The 20,305-nt window shown below is 29.5% G+C and overlaps 1 protein-coding gene across 1 annotated transcript; it reads left to right on the top strand.

The window, feature by feature from the left end:
• The first annotated feature begins 707 nt into the window (after positions 1–707).
• LOC119666818 lies at positions 708–3,115 on the top strand. The gene is made up of 4 exons (XM_038076099.1): positions 708–774; positions 853–927; positions 2,371–2,495; positions 3,026–3,115. Exons 1-4 carry the CDS (start codon positions 729–731, stop codon positions 3,113–3,115), a joined length of 336 nt encoding a protein of 111 aa, XP_037932027.1. The 5' UTR covers positions 708–728.
• Positions 3,116–20,305: the final 17,190 nt, after the last annotated feature.

Genomic DNA, 20,305 nt, shown 5'->3' with positions numbered 1-20,305 from the left:
TGGCCTTAAAATCGTTGATAATGTTGGAACAAATTGAGGTGAATCGGAACAAGCCGAGCGTTGACACGTCGCATACACAAATTTTCCACCAAAATCAAACGAGCCATCTCACGACCGATGCCTAGCTCTCGTGCTATCTCTCTAACACTCACATGAGGATTTTGGAACACGATTTCCTTTGCCTTTTCAATGTTTTCGTCGGGGGTAGAGGTCGAAGGTCGTCCAGAACGCGGCATGTCTTCGACGGTCGTACGACCGTCCTGAAAGGCTTTGTACCACTCATAAACTTGAGTTTTCGATAAAACTGATTCCCCATAAGCCTTTTGTAGCATTCGCAAAGATTCTGCACACGAAATTTCGTTCGAAACACAAAATTTGATGCAAACTCTTTGTTCAATATTTTTTTCCATTGTTTTTTTCGCAACGCACTACTGAGGTGAACTGGTTTAAACAGCTGCCGTAAACGAACTGTCTGACAGATCGCGCTCATTTTTGGCATAGTAATTGTCCTTAATTGCTGCCAAACTACATAACTTAAAATATCGAAAAATATACAGCGCGCGAATTTTAAATGAGAACCTCCGAAAACCTTTCGGTCACAATGTAAATGGAAATAAAATAATCACAGTAGCCCTTTTGTTTTAAATATAAGCTATTTATCTTTTTTAATACTTTCTATTTAATTTTTTTTGTTTTGAAGAAATACATACATAAAAATTTGCTCAAGGATGCCTGAAGCCATAACGTGGTACCTTATTATAGCTGTAGCTATGGGTAATATATGTAAAATGAAATACTAAACTGAAATTTATTAAAAAATATTTATTTCTAAAATTTTTAAAAAATATTTAGCATTACTGGTCATAGCTCAGATATATCTAGTAGTGACCAATATAACTTTTGGGAGCACGGAGAACGAAACAAAGGGTAACAAAGGCTGATTCGTTGGTATTCTTAAATAAATTAAATAAAAAAAATTTACATATAGTTTATTATTAAAATAAATATTTTCTAAACGCATTTACTTAGAATATTTACTAGCTGGTGGTAACAAAAAAATAAAATTTGTAATCTATTCGTGTATGGATCTATCGAGTGCTTTATAGAGTAGTTTTCTAAAAGTATTTATTTTAGGAAATAATGCAAAGCGTAATTTATTTATATTACTTTAATCAAGAGTAATAATTTCTGTGTTATCTATAATATAGAGAAAAAAGACAATTGCTTAAAATAAGCTAATTTGAAACTATAACATTAAGGAACCTAAACAGAATATAGTTCCTTTCCAGTAAAATTTTATTATTTTTCCAAAAATGTGCTTTTTATGGTTCCAAAAATTAGCAGTCTATATTTAGTTCTAGACTTTATTCACAAAGCTTTAAGGGGCTTTGTTTAATCAATAATGAAATTCGTACAATAGGTCTCTTCTGGCCGCAGTACCGGCTGTTTGGCAATTTTCACGTCTACTCTTTTAATAATAAATAAAAATAGCAGACGCTTGATTTAATGATGTTCTAGGTGGTAATATATATAATATTCATCTGAAATTTCTATTTCTTCTCATATTCAATATTGATATCCTCATTTATGATGTTTACTTGGTTATTGTAATTTAAATTTTTTGGTTTTTACTTTTAAATTCGTAGAGTCAAAGTTCAATCACATGATCTTCTTACTTATTTGTTGTATTTACAGATGTCTTGTAAAATTTATAGTATGCATTTGGCAATAATTATATTAAGAATTTAGGTTTAATAAATAATAAATCTTCAGTATCGCCAAATGGGTTCAAATTCGTTTCTTTGAAACCAGAGAAATGAATATAAATAAACCAAATGGAATGAAGTGGTAGTCGCTGATATGAACTCCATTAACTTTTATGTAAATTTTGCATTGTATTTTCAAGCTTTAAATCATATTGACATTGCAGGATAGTTCAAATATTAACATTTTGTTTCGCTGACCATCTACTAAATAATCAAATACGTTGAAATCCACTATAAGAAAACATGGCTACTTGGTCACAGTTTATTAAAAAAAAGAAAGCAGTCATTCAGCATACTTGAATGATTTTGATAGAATTTAAGTCCAGTAAGTCCGTTTGATTGTGAGATTGTTAATAGTCAATCTATTTCACACTACATACCTATATATATATATATGTAAATATATACACTGAAAAAATTAATGTGTTCAATGTATTCAGATTTTGCCCAAATCTGAGGTTAAAGTGTATTTACTCAACGCATCATGTTGGTTGAACCATACCACATATTAATTTTCATATCTTCTTGAACAAATTATATAAAATTTCTCTAACAAAATGATCTGATCACTTTAATTAGTATGTGATTAAAGCATATTTTTCAGAATGCATACATAAGATATTATCTATCGAAGGTAAGAATGCAATCCAACTCAGACGTCAGATACTGCAAAGAAGAGAGAGAAACTGCATAGCATGTTCTTGGGGAGTATCCGGCACTGATGCACAGGCAGAAGAAACACCTAGGAGATTATTTCATGGATCATAAGAATTCAAGACTAGAAAAGACAGGCTCTATACTGTCTTTCATTAAAAAAATCGGACTTGGAGATACACCCTAACCCGACTAAGGGGCACAATAAATCTTTTAGGTCGCAGTGCACGATGTCTTCATTTAAAAATAATAATATATAAGATATAGTTCCTTAAGTCAATTTCTTATGTCAGACATGAAAAGACAACCATTGATTTTCACAGGACCGAACTGGATTTCATATACAATGATAAATTTCTTTTGTGTAGTTGGTGTTGTTATAACATAAAAGTGTTCAATATAAGTTAAAGATATACATTTTTAGGACGCTATTTGTACCGGTGTAAGATTCCATAAGAAAATAAAATTTTTTTTGATAAAAGAAAAAAAATATATTTGTCTTTAACTAATAAAATTAATTTTAATTACATTATTGTTTAATCGAGGATTTTTTTAAAATTTGTCTTTCATATTATCTCCATATTATGCTTCCTACTCTTTCGTAGTGCTTTTTTTGGCACGTACCGGAAACCAAAACCGCAACACATGCAAATAACCTAAAAACCGCTGCTAAGACAGAAAAAGTTAGCAAGTAAATAAAATAAAAGTTCAACATTTTTGAACTTTTTGTGAGTTTAAGTAACCGCAAAATTTAAATTTGACGCCTTCATGGGATCCCGCTTAGATAAACAGGTCGGATGCGCACAAACTTCATCCAACCTTGTTATTTCCACTCCACGCTTTCTTTTAAACTTCAATGTTGACTTGATTCATTTTGCTCTCATTCATTTTCATTTTACATATCCTTATCCCTGTGCAGTGCTTTTTGATGTTTATTTTTCTACAGTCTTATTCCGACTACCTTTTTGTCGAGTTTTTGTTAATTAGAAACCCGAATCGCTGCTCAGGAAGGATAAACTAATTCACTTTCAATTTTTCAAAGTTGAAATAACATAAATTGAGGAAATTTTAAATTCGTCCTTTGAACGAGATGTGTAGATGATGATGTAAAAATGATTTTAATTTATTTTATCGCTGTGACATATGAACTCAAAACAGTTCAATAATCCTGCAATTGTGTACATGATTTCCCATTTGGTGGTTAGCGCTGTGGTAGTGCTAAATTCGTATGCATCACAGACTCACTCCGGAGCTGTGAAATGGTATAAAAATAAAGTTGAAATGTAGCAGAAATATTCGATATTGAAATTGTACATATGTGCCAAGGTGATATGAATCTGCCGCTACTCTCGCCTTACTGCTCCGCTCCAATATGATTGCTTGGTAAATATGCTGCAGCATGTTAAGTTTTCAGCACATTTCACCCAAAATAGAACGCATTTGAACGTACCTGAAAAAAGTAATTCTATACGGAACCATGAAGAAAAAATGTTGCAAAATCAATAAAAATGGAATTTTATTGCAGTGATGTTGTTTGGGAATGTAACAATGCGGACATTTGTACTGCAAAAAGTGTAGCACAACAACAAAAACAATATTGCTAAATTGTCTTACAACTCAAGTCCCAAAAGACATTTGGCTTACGAAAATGAGTGAAAAAGTTATGGTTTCTGTTGAAAATTGTTATAATTTGAAAAAAAAATTTTTTTTGTTAAAAATATCTGAAATGTATTTACTAAATTCCCATTTGGCCTTTGCATTGAGATAAAGGCGTGGCAGTGCAGTCATTCAATAACACATATTAACGGAAAATCTTCTTCATTGAAAACAATAATTTGGAGTTGAACATGTGTACAATATAGATCTAAGTTAAAAATCAAACTCGAAGGCTAAAGTCAACAAAATTTCTTAAGTTGAAGCTTCTTTAGACTAAATTTATATTGCTAAAGTAAGTTTAAGCAATACTTTCAAATTAATTTAATTTTTAATAAAAGTATACTCAACATTCTTTGTACTACACACTATTTGTGGATTCAAAATGGCTTTCTTAGCTAATTGAGGAGAACTCAGTCCTACCTCCACCACAACAAACTAAGTAAGTATACTCAATATCGTTCTAAAAATATTAGCGCGTAGTAAACAGATTGATTCCAGGTTGCATAAATGCAGGAACTGTTTTCTTGGTAAGGAAATGAAAAAGTTCGTATGAGAGGAAAGGTGCAGGGTTTTAAAGAAAAATGTTTTTACGCAAAAAAAAAAATGCAATGATGTATATATTACAATCTCGCTCGAAACTGCTCGGTCCAAACCCTTAATGTGTCCAAAACACAAGAGTTTAAAGGTTTGATATCTAGTGATCTGGTTGCCCGGTTAATTGGTTCATATCATTCTATCTAACGATGAGTAAAATATCGCATGTTAATTAAGTACAGTATTTAGTCGTTCACACATAATAAGTTTTTTGCTAAAATTCATGCACTAAGATAGCTTTGAGCATTCGTAAAACACTCAAAAGTATATTTGAAGAAATAGTTAAGTTAAGCATAGTGGCTAACAAATTTTTCTCAAGTGTCGCATAGTAATACTGTATTGTGCGATTAATGTACAAAAAAAACTGTGAAGGTATCTGTTATATTTGCATAATATTTTTGAATATCAACAAACATTTAAAGAGTGATTGTGAGGTTTCCAGTAGATTTTTATTATTGCTTAAGCATTCTTTTCTACTTCAATCTCGGTACAATATCTTTCAACCTCAATATCTATATCAACAAGGTTAGAATCGCACTATTAGAGAATAGAATCTAAGAAGAACTATTAGGAACTAATTTTGAAAGTCTTGCAACATTGTTAAAGAAAATATAAACTATGATTGAGAAATATAGAGAAGGTCACTTCACACGTATTTTGTATAAACATACGATTTAAGATACCACATCGCTCAACGCAAGGATATCTTAAAACAACAATGTCTGACAATCTGCATGAAGTCAGTCGTAGGCTTGCTCTAACTCTCTTATCTTGATTCCTAAAAAAGCGTTAGAAACTTATTGTGGATGTGTCACAAAATTCTAGAAAAATAAAATATATGAATTGATTGTAAATAGTTTTGAGTCAAAAAACAAGTCTCATACCTGTAGTATGATGTAGAATATCATATCACTTGGAAATAGATATTTTTAAACAAGATTAATGTTATGTAGTCTGTCAATGTGGTCTCTATTATAGATTCACTTCTAAGCTCTAATCTTAGGGCCCAAAAAGCATCTCTGATATTGAAATAATAAAAAATGTTCCAGAATAAGGCCTTATGCCTCACTGGGGGAAGTGGACAAAAGTAGTAGTAGGAAAAGATATCAAAAATGTTGGAAATTCTAGAGATATCTGTTGTACTAAAATTCCCCTTTATTTATTAACTATTTAACAACTATTTCATAAAATTGTTATTTAAAATATATAAAATTAATGCATAAAACTTTTAAAATTTTATGCATACCAATACATTTTCCCATAATCAATTTTATTTTATCATTATCCTATTTTATACCCCCCACAACATTTTAAACTTACTTCAAGTCCTGTTACTTCTGACATAAAAGTATATTCCCCAACCACAGAATAAATGTCATGATTAATATTTTCTGGGTTATCATGGAAAGAAATTAATACAAAAAAAAACAAAATTGTTATTTTAATTTTGCAGTGATTACAAATGAAGCTGAAATAAGTAACAAAATTTGATGCAGTATTGAAAATTTTTGAAATTGCCACATATCCACAAAGAGCGAGCACCGGCTCCTGCGACTCCACAACCGTATTTGTGCATATCTCGCTACATGTAGGTGAGCATGTTTGTGTGTGTGGAGCGTACAGTTTCGTATTTCGTTATCGGAACCATAAATAAAATTTGCTTGGCAGGAAATGAAGAAATTCATTGCGATTGTTCAATTGGAAAATCGAATGCTGTGAATGCAGGATGCTGACTTACGCAATCCTCCCAGAATATCATTCCAAAATTATATACAAAAAAACAAAAGGAATAAGGAATATATAACCGAATCGAATCGATTTCGATTTCAATTTAATTCCTTTTTTAGTTTATGCAGAAAAGTGAAGGTGATATACAATAATACGACAAAGCTACAATACATGTAATACAATGTGTAATGTTCACTTCGAGTGCAATGAAAAGGAGCAAATGAGCACTTCCTTTGAATGCACTTACTACTCGACACATGCAGATGAATTTATTTGTATCCTTTAATCCAAACTGTATGCAAACAATGGTTTATTGAATATTTATGCAGAAAAATCAATAAGGCTTTTAGTACAATTTCAACTTACAAGTGCAATGGAATCAGTAGAGAATCAGTTTGGCAAATTTTTGTTAAATTGAAGCAAAAATAGTTATAAAAGTTATGTCACATTGCAATTTTATTGAAATTGAAAAGGAAAACCTTAAACAATGTTATTTTCCTAAACGAAGTTATATTTGGTTTTTGTTTTTATTGCATTAAATATAAAGTCACTGCACTGCAGATGTCATAGTGATGTCATAGAAATATATAAATTCAAACTGTTGCTCCATTTGTTGATGTGCCACTTTAAGTTTTTTAATAAAGTAAATATTATTTTATTTTTATACACATAAATTCCTTTTATTTTATTCAATAAATAAATAAATATTGAAAATGTATTTCAGAAATAGTTTCTAAATTTTTTTATTGAATATTGTTTAAATTATTAACTTATAATGTTTTAAAATACTTTTTCACTGAGGTTGAGGAAAGCGGTAGTAGGCCATCGATATTGGAACCGTTGAAAACATCGATAGGATCAAAGAAATATTGTCCAAAAACTGCAACTTAACCATTAAAGAACCGGCGAAGTAGTGGAGAATTGCATACGGATATGTTAAAATTATTTTGGTAAATGACTTTGGCTTCAAAGGTGTCTCCACAAAGCTGTTGCTAAAATACATGAGCTTAATCCACAAAAAGAAATGAACTGACAGAACGAAAATTATGCTTTGAGTGGATGAGTCCAACTAAATATTCATTAAACGCTTATATACTGTAGACGAGTCTTGGGTTATTGATTTTGCTACCAATCCAGTTAAGCAGCAAGTGAATGGTGATTACCCGAAGAGGCATCACAGAATCACACATTCGAGTTGTATCATCCATATTCATGAGTTATTGATCGAGAACGGCATCCTACGATTTCTTCCCCTTGGAACGACTCAAGAAACTGCTGAGAGGAATATTTTTAGCAGCCAAGGAGTGTTATAGTAAAAAAAATCAAAGACGATTTTAGTGGCTACACAAAATTCGATCATAAAAAGTGTTTAGATGTTTGGGTCATGCTCTGTTACGTGCGCTTCAGTTAATGGAGTGTACTTAAAACGAGCCATTATCGATTATCGAAAATGAACTTGTAATTTTAATTATTTTAAAAAGTTATTGAAACCTTTTGATTAGTACGGTACATAATTTGCAAAATTTTGTTAATCTGGATTTTTAGTAGTATTGTATAAGCAAGTAGTGTTTGGAGTTACTTGGTTATAAACTAACTTTCTTAGCAATATTTGTGCTCGTTGCATCATGTCATCATGTGTCATCATTTTTCATCCTTTTTCGCTAATAAGAAAACTGAGTACCTTATCTTAATATTTTTAATACAATGTGTTTCTGTACCGTAAGCTGGAGATACTTTGATTAGGGTCTTTGCTGCCTGTAGCATTTTACATGAAATATGGCTGAGATTTTGCAATATTGTATTTGAAATATTTCTACATTACCTTTTACTACGTATATATCTCTTATTTGTGAATAACTTTTCATTGGAGTTTTCGCATACTAACCCACGTAATATGTTTCAGTGAGCTGTTTTCGGTAGTTCTAAGTATATGAACCATCATATCACAACCTATTTATTCTGATTGTTGTTAATATATTTGGATGATAAAAAAGTTTCAGTAGTTCAGGCTTCTATATGTTGTTAACTGAACTCAATTTATCATTAAGTTCTGTTTAAGATTGTCAATTGATTTAATTATTACTCATGTTTTGTCAATATATGCGAGGCATAAGCTATAGAGAAATAAGAATGTGGTATATAAGTATGAGAAATATCAGTGAATCATCTACTTTCTTGAAATATGTTATTTTAAGAATTGACCTTTCTGTGTGTTATCTTAATACTAGTTAGTCAAAATAGCGCAATGACCGAACTAAAGTTAAAAGAACAAAGCATTTTGTATATGAAACACCCTAACAATATGCAGTGAAATGAGCAGAGTAATGCTAACTTCAATATGTTCTGCCGTCATTTTTATTCACTTTAGTTTGAATTTTACTTCCATTAATTGCGGATATCATATAAAACTACAATAATATAAAATAACAATTATTTTATTTAAAAACTTTAAGGGAAAACATTTAAATCTTGTCATACTTTCGAAGTACTGCTGTTTGTACGTTTTTCTTATTACATACAACTTGAAATCCTATAATAATTTTTTAATATTCCCACAGGATTGAGAAAATGAAAAAATTGTCTCATCATCACAAAAAAAAAAAAAAAGAATGCAACTGTATGGATTGTTTGAGTTTCCAGTTGAAAAGTTAATGAAGAACGCAACATCATCAAAGTCTGAATTTGTTTGCATTTCTGTTGATTGTGTTTTGCCGAATTGCACTTTTTCTGTGTTATTATGACTTTTGCTGGCATTATTCGATTTATTGACAAAAATCGAGAACTAAGAAAGAAACTTCAGTTTCCCGGTTAGTGCTGTCAATGCCGTTTAAACTTTTCATTTTGATGATTCATGCATTGATTTTTTAAATTTTTATTTCAGATTTAAGAACTAAAATGGGTAACTATGCAGTGAGAATTAAAATAACTAGAATTAAAATAACTACATATTAATAGAATAAGTTATTTAGAGAAAATATATCTTTTATTATGATTAATTAATATCTGTAGAAATCAGTACGAATATTTTATTTTAGCTATTGTAGTGCTGTTAGATAGCACTTATGCTTACTTTTCTGATTTCACTCGTCTATCTAAGCAACAAATTATTGACACACAAGCAAGTCTTAGCTCCACTATGGACGTCTGGAATTCAGTTATGGGAATGTGCACCGAAATCGTTTATTCAAATCATCCAAAATTTTCAAAACAAAGTTTTAAGAAATTAAGTCAACGCTCCGTGGTTCATTAGGCATACTGACCTCCATCGGGACTTGAATATCGAATGTGTAGATGCAGTAACACAAAAGTTTGTGGTAAAGCACCGAAAATGGTTACAACAGCACACAAACGATACAACCCACCATCTGTCTAATACATCTGACCTACTGAGGAGACTTAAACGAGTTAAGTCTTCAGATCTACTCTCGAATTAGTAGTCTAACAATAATTTAGATTAATACTCTTTGAGCACAACGTCTTTGACAACTTGACAATTGTAAACCGTACTGTAAAATATAACAAAACTGTTTGATAGTTCTCTGTACTTAAACTAGTCGTAGGCAAATCAAACATGTATTTATATTATTGTACGTATTGTGTTACTATTATAATAAAACACAAAACAAAAAAAAATTTGTTTTGAGTTACTCTTTGAGTTACTCTTTCATTATACTTTTCCAATATTGTTGCTGTTAACAAGCACTTTTACTTAATTCATTATATATGGTTATATAAGTATATGATGGTCAGGTAACTAAAAGAGTAAATATATTAATACCTTCGTGGAGACAACTCAAAAGATTAACAAATGTTCACTCATAATATCAGTTAGTTGAATCATCTTAACACAGTATCTCAAGTTAACTCTAAAATAGTTTTAGAAAATATTTTTAAATGGAACTAAATTAAGTTGGTGAAGTTGTCATCTATTCAGGACACTACACCGAGTTAATTTAATTGCAATTAAATAGGGCACGTCATGACCAGCACGACGTTTTGAAAGAATGACAATTACTTTTGTAGTTTGTGTTGAGTGGTTTTATCTTTTATTGTGATAATTTTTAATTAATTTTTGATGTCAAAATTAAGGAAAAATGAAATAATTGGTAAAAATAAATACACAAAACACTATTTAGCAAATCCAAAAAGCTAAAAATATTAAAACTTTGTTCAAAAAAAGTGCATAGAATAAATTTTAAAATATTGAAGTTTTAATTTTAATACCCAAAAGTCTTACTGCAAATCGTCATATTTTCAATTTAATTTTTAGTTTGAATTTTTAGTTTCCATTTCCGTTAATTACCCTCTGCAATTTAATTTCCTGTAAAGTTACATAAAATTTAATTTTACCGAAAATGAGAATTTTGTAAAAATTTTGGACTAATTCTGTTGGCACTTGCACTTCTAGTGTTTGTGAGTGTCTGAATCTCAGCTACCGAATGCAGGTCAGGATTTCACTTGGGTCAGGCTGTAGGGACATAATTTGCAACTACTGAATTCGTAATAAAACTCAAATAAAAATATCTGAAATAGTTACGGACAACTTTGTGCACAATTTCAATTTCAACTCTAAAATTGTCATAAATTTTGTTTCCAGTTTTAAGGTTTCTTTTTCCCTCAATGCATTTTGAATATTGTTTTGTAATTAGAGAGTAAAATTAATTTTTAATCCAATAAAAAGTGACCTAAAGTTTATATAACTATATATTATTTATGGTACTAAAAATGGTATGGAAAAGTTTGGAATCATTACACTGCAATTGTGTATTGCAAACTTTTATTATAAATACCTAATGGTGGATAGAAAAATAGTTTTTAAAATAGTAAAAGTAGATTTTTATAGAAAAAAATTTAGAATCATTTAAGAAATAATTATTTAAGACATTCAAAATCTTTTATAAATCATCAGTAAAAAATATAAACAAAAAAATAGATTAAAACAATTATATTTCTAAAAATACTAATAATAAATACAAAATTGGGCCCTTTCTTTTGTAAGCATGTCGCAAAAGAACAACATAAAAAAAGCAGTAATTTTGATGGCAACTCTGGAAGAACTGGACATTTAGTTAGAATTATATGTGCAAAATATAATAACTCGTTGCAATTATGGGTAAAAATATTTTATTTTTTACATGATTGTGAATAAAATTTTAGGCTTTTTTAATATTACCAGAAAAAAGTAGTAAATTAAAAAGTATTGAGTATTAATTGTCAAATATTTGTGGACAGTTAAAAAAAAATTTTGTACATAATTTCAAATGCGACTATATATCCTTGTATATCACATGAAAGTTTTTCATATAATAAATCATATTTATTCACTTCGCAATAATATATTAGAAATAATATAATATTCCCAAGGACTATCTCAATTTGACATAAATAAGTGTATCACTTTGAAAACAACAACAAAAAATAAGTTGTATTTTATATACATCAGTGATATACATATATATAAATTTACTATATATTAAAGAAGCATTAAATCATTTTTTGAGTAAATTTTAATTTGACGAGGGTTTAAGAAGCAAAAAATAATATAACAAAGCTGTAGTTCACCACGTATTAAATAGTGATATATGAACATAATATGAAAGTGGTCAACAAAGACTTTTATACTCACTTCAATTCAATTCAGGAAGAAGATAAAGGATTAAGGTTTATTTTATTGTTGGCTTAGAGATATTAAAAAAATTGAATGTATGTAAATTTGTTGTCAGTTCTTATACGGTAACAAAAAAATAGAAAATTTAAATAACCACTTTAAATTTATACATATATAAGGAAGCATTTTTATTTATATTTAAAATGGAATTTTTATTTCACAAGTGCATATTCAAGTAGATGTTTTATCAGAATTTTTCGTTTTGACCTCACGCTAACTACTACAACCATTACTTTTGAACCTATTATAAGGCTACGAGTGTATGTTTGATTGCAGTGACAGGCCATTAGATAACTTCCATGTACTTCAATTAGCAATTTATTGACATTTTGCTACCACACCCCTCACAAGAACCCCTAATATGAAATCTATTCCGTCGAATTACATAATAAACATGAACTTGATGAACAACCCGTTCTTCTGGACTCCAATGCCCGGTATTTACAGAAAAAATGTTGTATGGTCTAATTTTCCACTACCGCTTATGCATATAACGAAGAACTGTATAACCAAAATCATTGTATAAGATTTTTATATAAAAATTTTAAAAATTTTAAATAAAACTTTTAAAATTACTGAATTAATCCATATTAAAACAACTATATTACTATACTATACATATAGAGGTTATATTACCGACTATATTACATATAACCTTTTAATGCATTAAGCGGAAAAGCATCCCACTCCATCAAAGAAGTGAACTGTAAATGAAATTTTACTTATTTGTAATATTATCCGCAGAATGTTTTTACGCGAGTATCTTGCGAAACAAGCGAAAAATTCTTGGTATTAAATGCGATACCATCTTACGAAGAATGCAACTGAAAAATATATTCAACTACAAATGGAAGGATGGAGAAAATTACTTCAACGCATATCAGCCTCTGGTGTGTTTAATTCCGAAAGGTTCATCTCAATTTCACATACCGTTTGCTATGATGCGGTAAGCAGTGCATTTAATTGAATTTCTGTTGAAATTTCTGATGTTTCCTCTCAATGCCAATGAACTCATTGACTTTTAAAAAGCTTATTCACTTCATTTCAGGATTAAATTTTTTGCGAATTAAAAAACATTATATAGTAATCGTACAGGCAAACAAATGAATCGGAAACAGAATCTCACTCTTAAGTTAATCAATGATAAACGTACGAGTATAACATATTTCACTCTATTAAATCATGTTTTTACATTTTTTGATTTCATTTATATAGCTGTATCTTTACGATATGATTCTTTAATGTTGTACATATGAGTTCTTGAGAAATTAACTTAAATTTCTTACAATTTGAAATCGTTCCTGACAATAAGAGAATATGCCAACAATAGTCTTTAAGCTTTGAAAATAAAAATCTTTATTATGAACCTAATGTATATAATTTTTTTAAGGTGTTTTTAATTTGTTATAAGCCTATAGTTGTTTAAAATAATTTTCTTGTATATTAATTTTTAATATCGAATATGATGAAAAAAAACTATTTATAAGTTAGAGGGATTCGAACAGTAATGAAGAAACTACAACAAAAATTTTAATTAATTTATTAATTTATAATTTATTAAAATTTGGCTGACCATACAACTCTGTTTCGAGTATTGTCAAGTACTCATTATCAGTGATATTGGGAAATATTCAAATTATTTTTAATTAGTTTATAGTCCGCATATAATTTGTAGGACTGCAAGTGGTAAGCTTAAAACTCGTGCCTGTCATATTAGAAACGATGAAATGCATGTAATTTGTTGGATTGCAAGTGTCAGACTTAGAACTTGTGACTTTCAAAATTTTCAAAATTAACCAAAATATTTTTCTGTTGTTTCTTCATTACTATTCAAACCCTTCTAAGTAATAAATTTTTTGTTTTTAATAAACTGTATATATATAAATAATATTTATAAAATATTTATTACAAATAAATTTTGATCAGAATTGTATTGAAATTTAACAATTAAAAATAAAAATAAAAATATAATTAATTAATTAATTCAATTATTCTACAGCTAGTTTAAAATTTAACTAATATAAACACAGCAAGTTAAATAGTTAATAAAAATTTTTATAGCAAAAGTAACAAAACTCCATGGGAACATAAAATATGGGAACATAAAAAGTCATGTACGGCTTTGGATCAGTTGGTTAAGGTGCGCTGATTCTGAGCTTCACATTTGGCAGGACCCGAGTTCCATTCCTGGTACTTGCAGTCTCAAAAAATAATTATTTACGAATAATTAAATACAAGAATTATTTCTAAGACCACTGATGATGGGTATTTGGCAACACTCGAAACAGCTGTATGGTCAGCCAAAAATTCAATTAATTAAAATAATATAAAAAATAAAATTTTTGTTGTTGTAGTTCACTACTGTTCGAGAAAACCCCTTTGTGAAATAAATTTTGTTCTATAACGTGCATAACAAATATGCAGCATTAAATTGCATTTTTAATTAGAATGTTGTATCTTAATAATCCACTCCATTCAATTGCACCTTTTTCCAGCACATATCTGCATTGAATGATTATACATAATAAATGCACATGGCAAATGTGTAAAGTCCTTAATTACTTTAAAATCATCAACGCCTATAGACTACACTAATTTTAAGCGATGCAAAATCCTGTAGGCTTTAGTGGCATTTTATTTGAATTTCATATAAAAATTTTGTTAAAATTGCAAAATTGGAAATCTACAAAATTTTCAAAATTTCTAATATTTTACGCTGTACACAAATCCTACTTATGCTCCTAAACTCTAAAAAGCCCACAAATGCAGTTGATACATTTATCACATTTGTATAACGTCATAGACAGTGCATCCTAGTAGTGGTGGTCCTATGTTCGTGATCGGATATTACTGAAGTGCACTACTTCAATGCGTAACATCAGTTTCATGCGACGTTCGGTGCAGAATTTCATATGCGTTATGCTTATTAATCGCAATTATGCAATAATGCAGAGCTAATTTGCATCTCAAGTGCTTTTTGCCAGAAATTAGTTACGAAATTGTTAAATTTTGCACTTGAATCATATTCGCTTTACCAAACAGCGATTAATGACATTTTATGGTTTGCGTCTCGATTGTACTTGAAAAATTATCATCCTAGAGTATCTTAGTGTGTAACTGGCATTATTAAAAATTGCATTTGAGAAGGTAACAGACAAAATTAAGTCCGTTTTAATTGAAAATTTTAGAATATATACTAAAAAGTACTTATGAATCCTTTGAATGCTATGAAGTATTCTATACACAGTTCTAAACTTAAATTTATTATTACCTCAGAAGTGAACCTCTTCAGTGTTTACATTGTAACTCGAGTGATAAAAAACAACAATTTTTTTATTGAAAATGGATTTAGTGTCTTCTCCTGATCTACGGATTTTGGCATGCATCCAAACCATTCTGGTTCAAATACCATAAAGACATGATTAATAAAGGAATCGATGACTTCTTTTGCTAATGAAAACTATAGGTAGCTTAACTTATCTTTGATGTGCGAACACAAGAAGAAATATTTTGACGCCATACCAGAGCTATAAGGTTTTTAGTCCATTAATAAGTTAAATACCCAAAAAGTCACTATAAGAGTTATCCGACTTGGTATTATTTATTTTTCGAAATAGTTTTAACAAATGGGTATAATTGACTTATATAGAATCTATTGTCATTAAATTAAGCAAATAGATCATACAATACATAATATAAACATAATATTTTTCTTGGAAAACAAGTTTAAAGTTCATCAATTTTGTGAAGATAAAGTTAAATAATAGGATATTTATAAATATAAGTTATTTATATATACTAAATACTAATAATGTATTTATATAGTAAATATATTAAATATACTTAGTATATTTATATAATAAAATATTATAAACTCAAGACCCTATCAAAGTCAGAACTAACATAATTTGAAAATCTTAGTTAAATGTGTAAAGCCAGCTTTCATAAATTGTACAAATCACTAACTGATGATAATAATAATATGACTGAAGGCGAAAACTAGCCCAAACTTTAAATCACTGACTATGAAATAATAAATAGATCACCCTTTCGACTATGGTGAGATCAAAGCAACCACAATGTAGTTGTATGGTCCGTAAAAATGCAATTAATTATAGTAATATTTAATAATAGTAATATTAATTTTTTAATATTTTAATAGTAATAGTAATATTTTATTTTATTAAATATGGAGTTTCAAACAGCTGTAATATTTGAGTTTTACTCAGCCAAGCTACTCTATAATTAAAGTCAAAAAATCGATCGATGAGATCGAGTTTGCTCATAAAAAAGTTTCGATAGAATAATTTCCCATAACTTACAACAAAGTTCAAATTTAATAAAAAAAAAATTATAAGTATTTAGTCGGAAAATCAAGAAAGCTATATCCATTGATTTTATTACTGTAACTGCTAAGTACAGTTTATAGTTGGAGCGATTGTAAATTCATTCTTCTTCACACATAACAGGTATTTTCTGTGAAAAGATGCTGAGTGGACTGTAATGAAATCAGAAATTCTATACAGTTAAGAGAATTTACCAATTAAATCGGACGGTGGTCCGGTAGATGATTAAAAATGGTCCTTGAATCAAATTTAATAGGTATGAATACGCAGCTTGTAGTTTGTTTACTGAAAACTCCTTTATTAGAAAACAAGCACATAAAATTTCCAATTTATTATATACGTATTTTTTATCCAATATAATGTATCTATGCACTTATCCATTATACACTTATTCATCATACATTAAATCAGAGGTGCATAAAGCATATTATAATAATCATACAGCTTATCATTCTTAAACTTTATGGTCCCTACTGGTTAGGAACCACTGGATTAAATATATCATATATAAAATGTATGCAAAAATTTATTTTTGTAATCAATAAATTTTTGGATAAATAGTTTGTATTATTTATTAACAGTAAATAATCTCTTCTCAGACTAGCTCAATCTCTTATTAAAAATTAAGATAAAATTAAATTTACCTAGTCTTTCTATTGTTGAGGTTCCATTAAAAATTCAGCTTCCTATCATCAAACTTCTAAGTTAAGAGATAATTAGAATTTTGTCGTTAATTGTCAAACTTAAAGTTATAGAGAGAATTCAATTTAATTTTCAAATGTCTCTAATTTAAACTTGAACTCTCAACCGGGGATTTTCTTTTTAAAGGAGTGTTCTTCTTCTTAATAAAAAACTTTAAAGTTTGCTGTGCTATCTCTACCTTTACACTTTACCACTAGAAAAATATTTTGAAAATATCCTTATTTTTTCTTTTTTCTTTCCTTTACTTGTAAATACTATACTAAAAGTAAGAAACTAATAAACCCAAAAATTAGACACAAAAATGTTTTTGACTGTGTCATGCAGGTAATTTGTAAGCAAATAGCGTACATTGTTGGAATATTTTCGGAAAATTCTCCTGAAGTGCACCTTCCCAACTGCGACTACACATAAACAATACAGGCTGAATGCAGAAATACCGACAAGGCAGTAAAATATTTGGGGCAATCCCCTACTTGGCACTGCCAGTAAACAACTGAGCCGTGCTGCACACGTAGAAAGCATGGGTCTTTGCTTTGAATCGTCTTCTCGCAGGTGCATGAACTCAGAGCCTAGACTAAATTTTATAACCTTGGTCGATTTACCTACTCGCATACACACTTCCATTTACACAAGCATTGTTTACAGTGTATTTAACTTATTTTAAAATTTATCTTAATTTTGTGGCTTTCCAGCTGCACGTCAGTTGGCATATGCACACGTCCTTTGTCTTTTATCACTACTGAGGAAGCAACAACCGGAACCATTTCCGTTTACACAGTAGTCTGAAATTTTTTCTGACAAGTTTGGCTCAAAAAAGTTTTTGCTTTAACAAAATAGTTATAATATTTATAAGATATTCGTAGTTTTTGGAATATTCAAACATTTTCATAAATTCTATGAAAATCTTTTGCATTTCGAATAATGGAATTTTTTCATGAACTTATTTCCTTGCAATGCAACTTTTTTTTGTTTTTTTGAATTTCGTTTAATGTATGTAATAATGTATCCGTATCTTATATTTATGCGCAAATTTAGTGTAAGAATTGTGGAATTTCAATATATAAATTATTCATTATCTCTCTCATTCCCTTGTTACTCATGCCATAAAAATAATAATCCGAGTTACTTTTGTCGGTTTTTTACTTATCTGACAAATGTGTCATGGTCAGCCTCGACTGCGAATTGTACTTGAATAGAAAGTATAACTGTGCTGAAAATATTTATCCTTTGAAAGGATAAAATGTCCCTTTTGTGTTTTTTGGGGTTAAAATTTATCATTTTTATTATATTAGTTGCAATTTATGGCATAAAATTAAAGCAGAGAATTTTAAAAAAATATTAAGTTTATGCACGAAACTTTTTAGGGTATTTAAGGGTTGAACTATTTATTAAAGAATAATAAATTCTCTTTAAAGAAAAACATGCATTAATACATGTTTTTAGAAGGCTAAAAGGCATTTTTTAATTTAAGAAATATTTATAATTAAAAGTTTTTAATATACGAACACTTAGTGCTTATGACTAAGCAGCTATTTCTTCAAAAAATACTAAGGTCAGCTTCATAATCATATAAATTTATGTGAATATAAACTTAAATAAGTTAAAGTCAAAGTCCTAGCTAACAGCAACAAAATCAAAACAAAAATTTTGAAGATATAAGGCAATAGAGAGAGAGAGTTCCCGAACATAGCATCATAAATAGAAAAGAAATGAGGACATTAATGCGCTGATATGCCTAAATTGCCGCAAAAACTACTACACATAAATTATCGTGCTTAAAACCATCAAAGAAATATTCTCAGCTTCATACGGCCATAACAATAAGTTCTTCAGAAAAATTACTCGGTAATATCAGATTTAAATTACGTACTATACCATAAGGCATCTACTATAAAGCAAACTATTCAAAATACATGCGCACCTATTTTCAAAAATTTATTTTTAATTCTTGAATTAAAATGAACAGTAATAAAAGTGTTAACTAAAAGCACCAAACATAGTTACACATTAAAGTAGTACAAGTTCACAGCGTATAGCAATCTGCCGACTCTACTATTAAAAAACAACAAGTTGCTCAAAGTCAAGTTCTCCAGTCAGGAATGACATCCTAAGAGACCTTAGAATAGGTCAGTCAAAAAATACATAAGCGACATAGCTCTGAAGCTAAATACGAAAACCGACAGGTTGCCATACTTAGCACTATCTAATCTCACAGTAATCACTAACCACACGGGGCGGTATGCAGATCATAGATCAATCATTGAATAATAATGAAGATTATGAGAAATACTCAAATTAGTTAGTGAGATGGGTGGGACTCTGCAGAAACCCCCTAGCCATCATAGAGTAAAAGTGCCCAGAAGCACTAACTCGGAAAACGCTCAACAAAAGACAAGTCCACAGTAAAAAAAAAATTTCAAAATTACTAATCAAGGCATAAAATATTGAAACAATATTAAAAATGAACTAAACTTCCAGTTAATAGCACCAAATAACATATGAGTTGAACATCACAAAAACCAAGTAAAAAACGAATAGAATTTCGCTAGAATTTCACAAAAACAGCACTATTATTAATAGGAAAAGGAATTAGTACACTGCGACTTAAAAGATCTATTGTGCCACTTAGTCGGATTAGAGTGTTTCTCCAAAGTGCCATTTCTTTGATGAAAGTTAGTACGGAGCTTTCTTATCTTTCTTCGCGTTGAACCCCTATGTTCCATGAAATGCCCTCCCAGGTGTTTTTTCCGCTTGTTCATCAGTGTCTGGCATTCCTTTAGTACATGTTATGCGGTTTCTCTCTCTTCGCTATAGCATTAGATATCTGCGCGATTGAATTTCTAATTTTGTTAAATGATTATTCAATCTATAATGACCGGTTAGTATTTCCGTAATAATTCTTAAGTTATTCTTTATTTGTTCTGTTTTGTTTTTCTGCATTTTAGTCTGTAAGTCCCTAAAAGTTTAGTCTTGGGATCCTTTGCCAAAGCAGCACTAACAATAAGTAAAATTAGCAGCGGTTAGTTATGGAATAAACAAATATGCTAACTAGGGGTGAGGCTGCAGTGAGCGTTAACTGTATGGAATAATGGGTATTTACCTAGAGAGCATTAGCTAGGGAGGGGGAGTACTTAAGAGTATACACTGTATACTGGGTTATGATATCCACAATTGTTCAGCGAAATGGAGTG

Source organism: Teleopsis dalmanni, chromosome 1 (assembly GCF_002237135.1).
Source record: "Teleopsis dalmanni isolate 2A chromosome 1, ASM223713v2, whole genome shotgun sequence".
NCBI lineage: Eukaryota > Metazoa > Arthropoda > Insecta > Diptera > Diopsidae > Teleopsis > Teleopsis dalmanni.
This window is presented reverse-complemented; position numbering and strand designations above follow the sequence as displayed.

Coding starts and splice junctions, on each gene's coding strand:
- LOC119666818 (XM_038076099.1), top strand. CDS start 729: ATGCCTGAAGCCATAACGTGGTACCTTATTATAGCTGTAGCTATGG. Junction 775..852: donor TATTATAGCTGTAGCTATGG/GTAATATATGTA, acceptor AAAAATATTTAG/CATTACTGGTCATAGCTCAG. Junction 2,496..3,025: donor TATCCGGCACTGATGCACAG/GCAGAAGAAACA, acceptor ACTCTTTCGTAG/TGCTTTTTTTGGCACGTACC.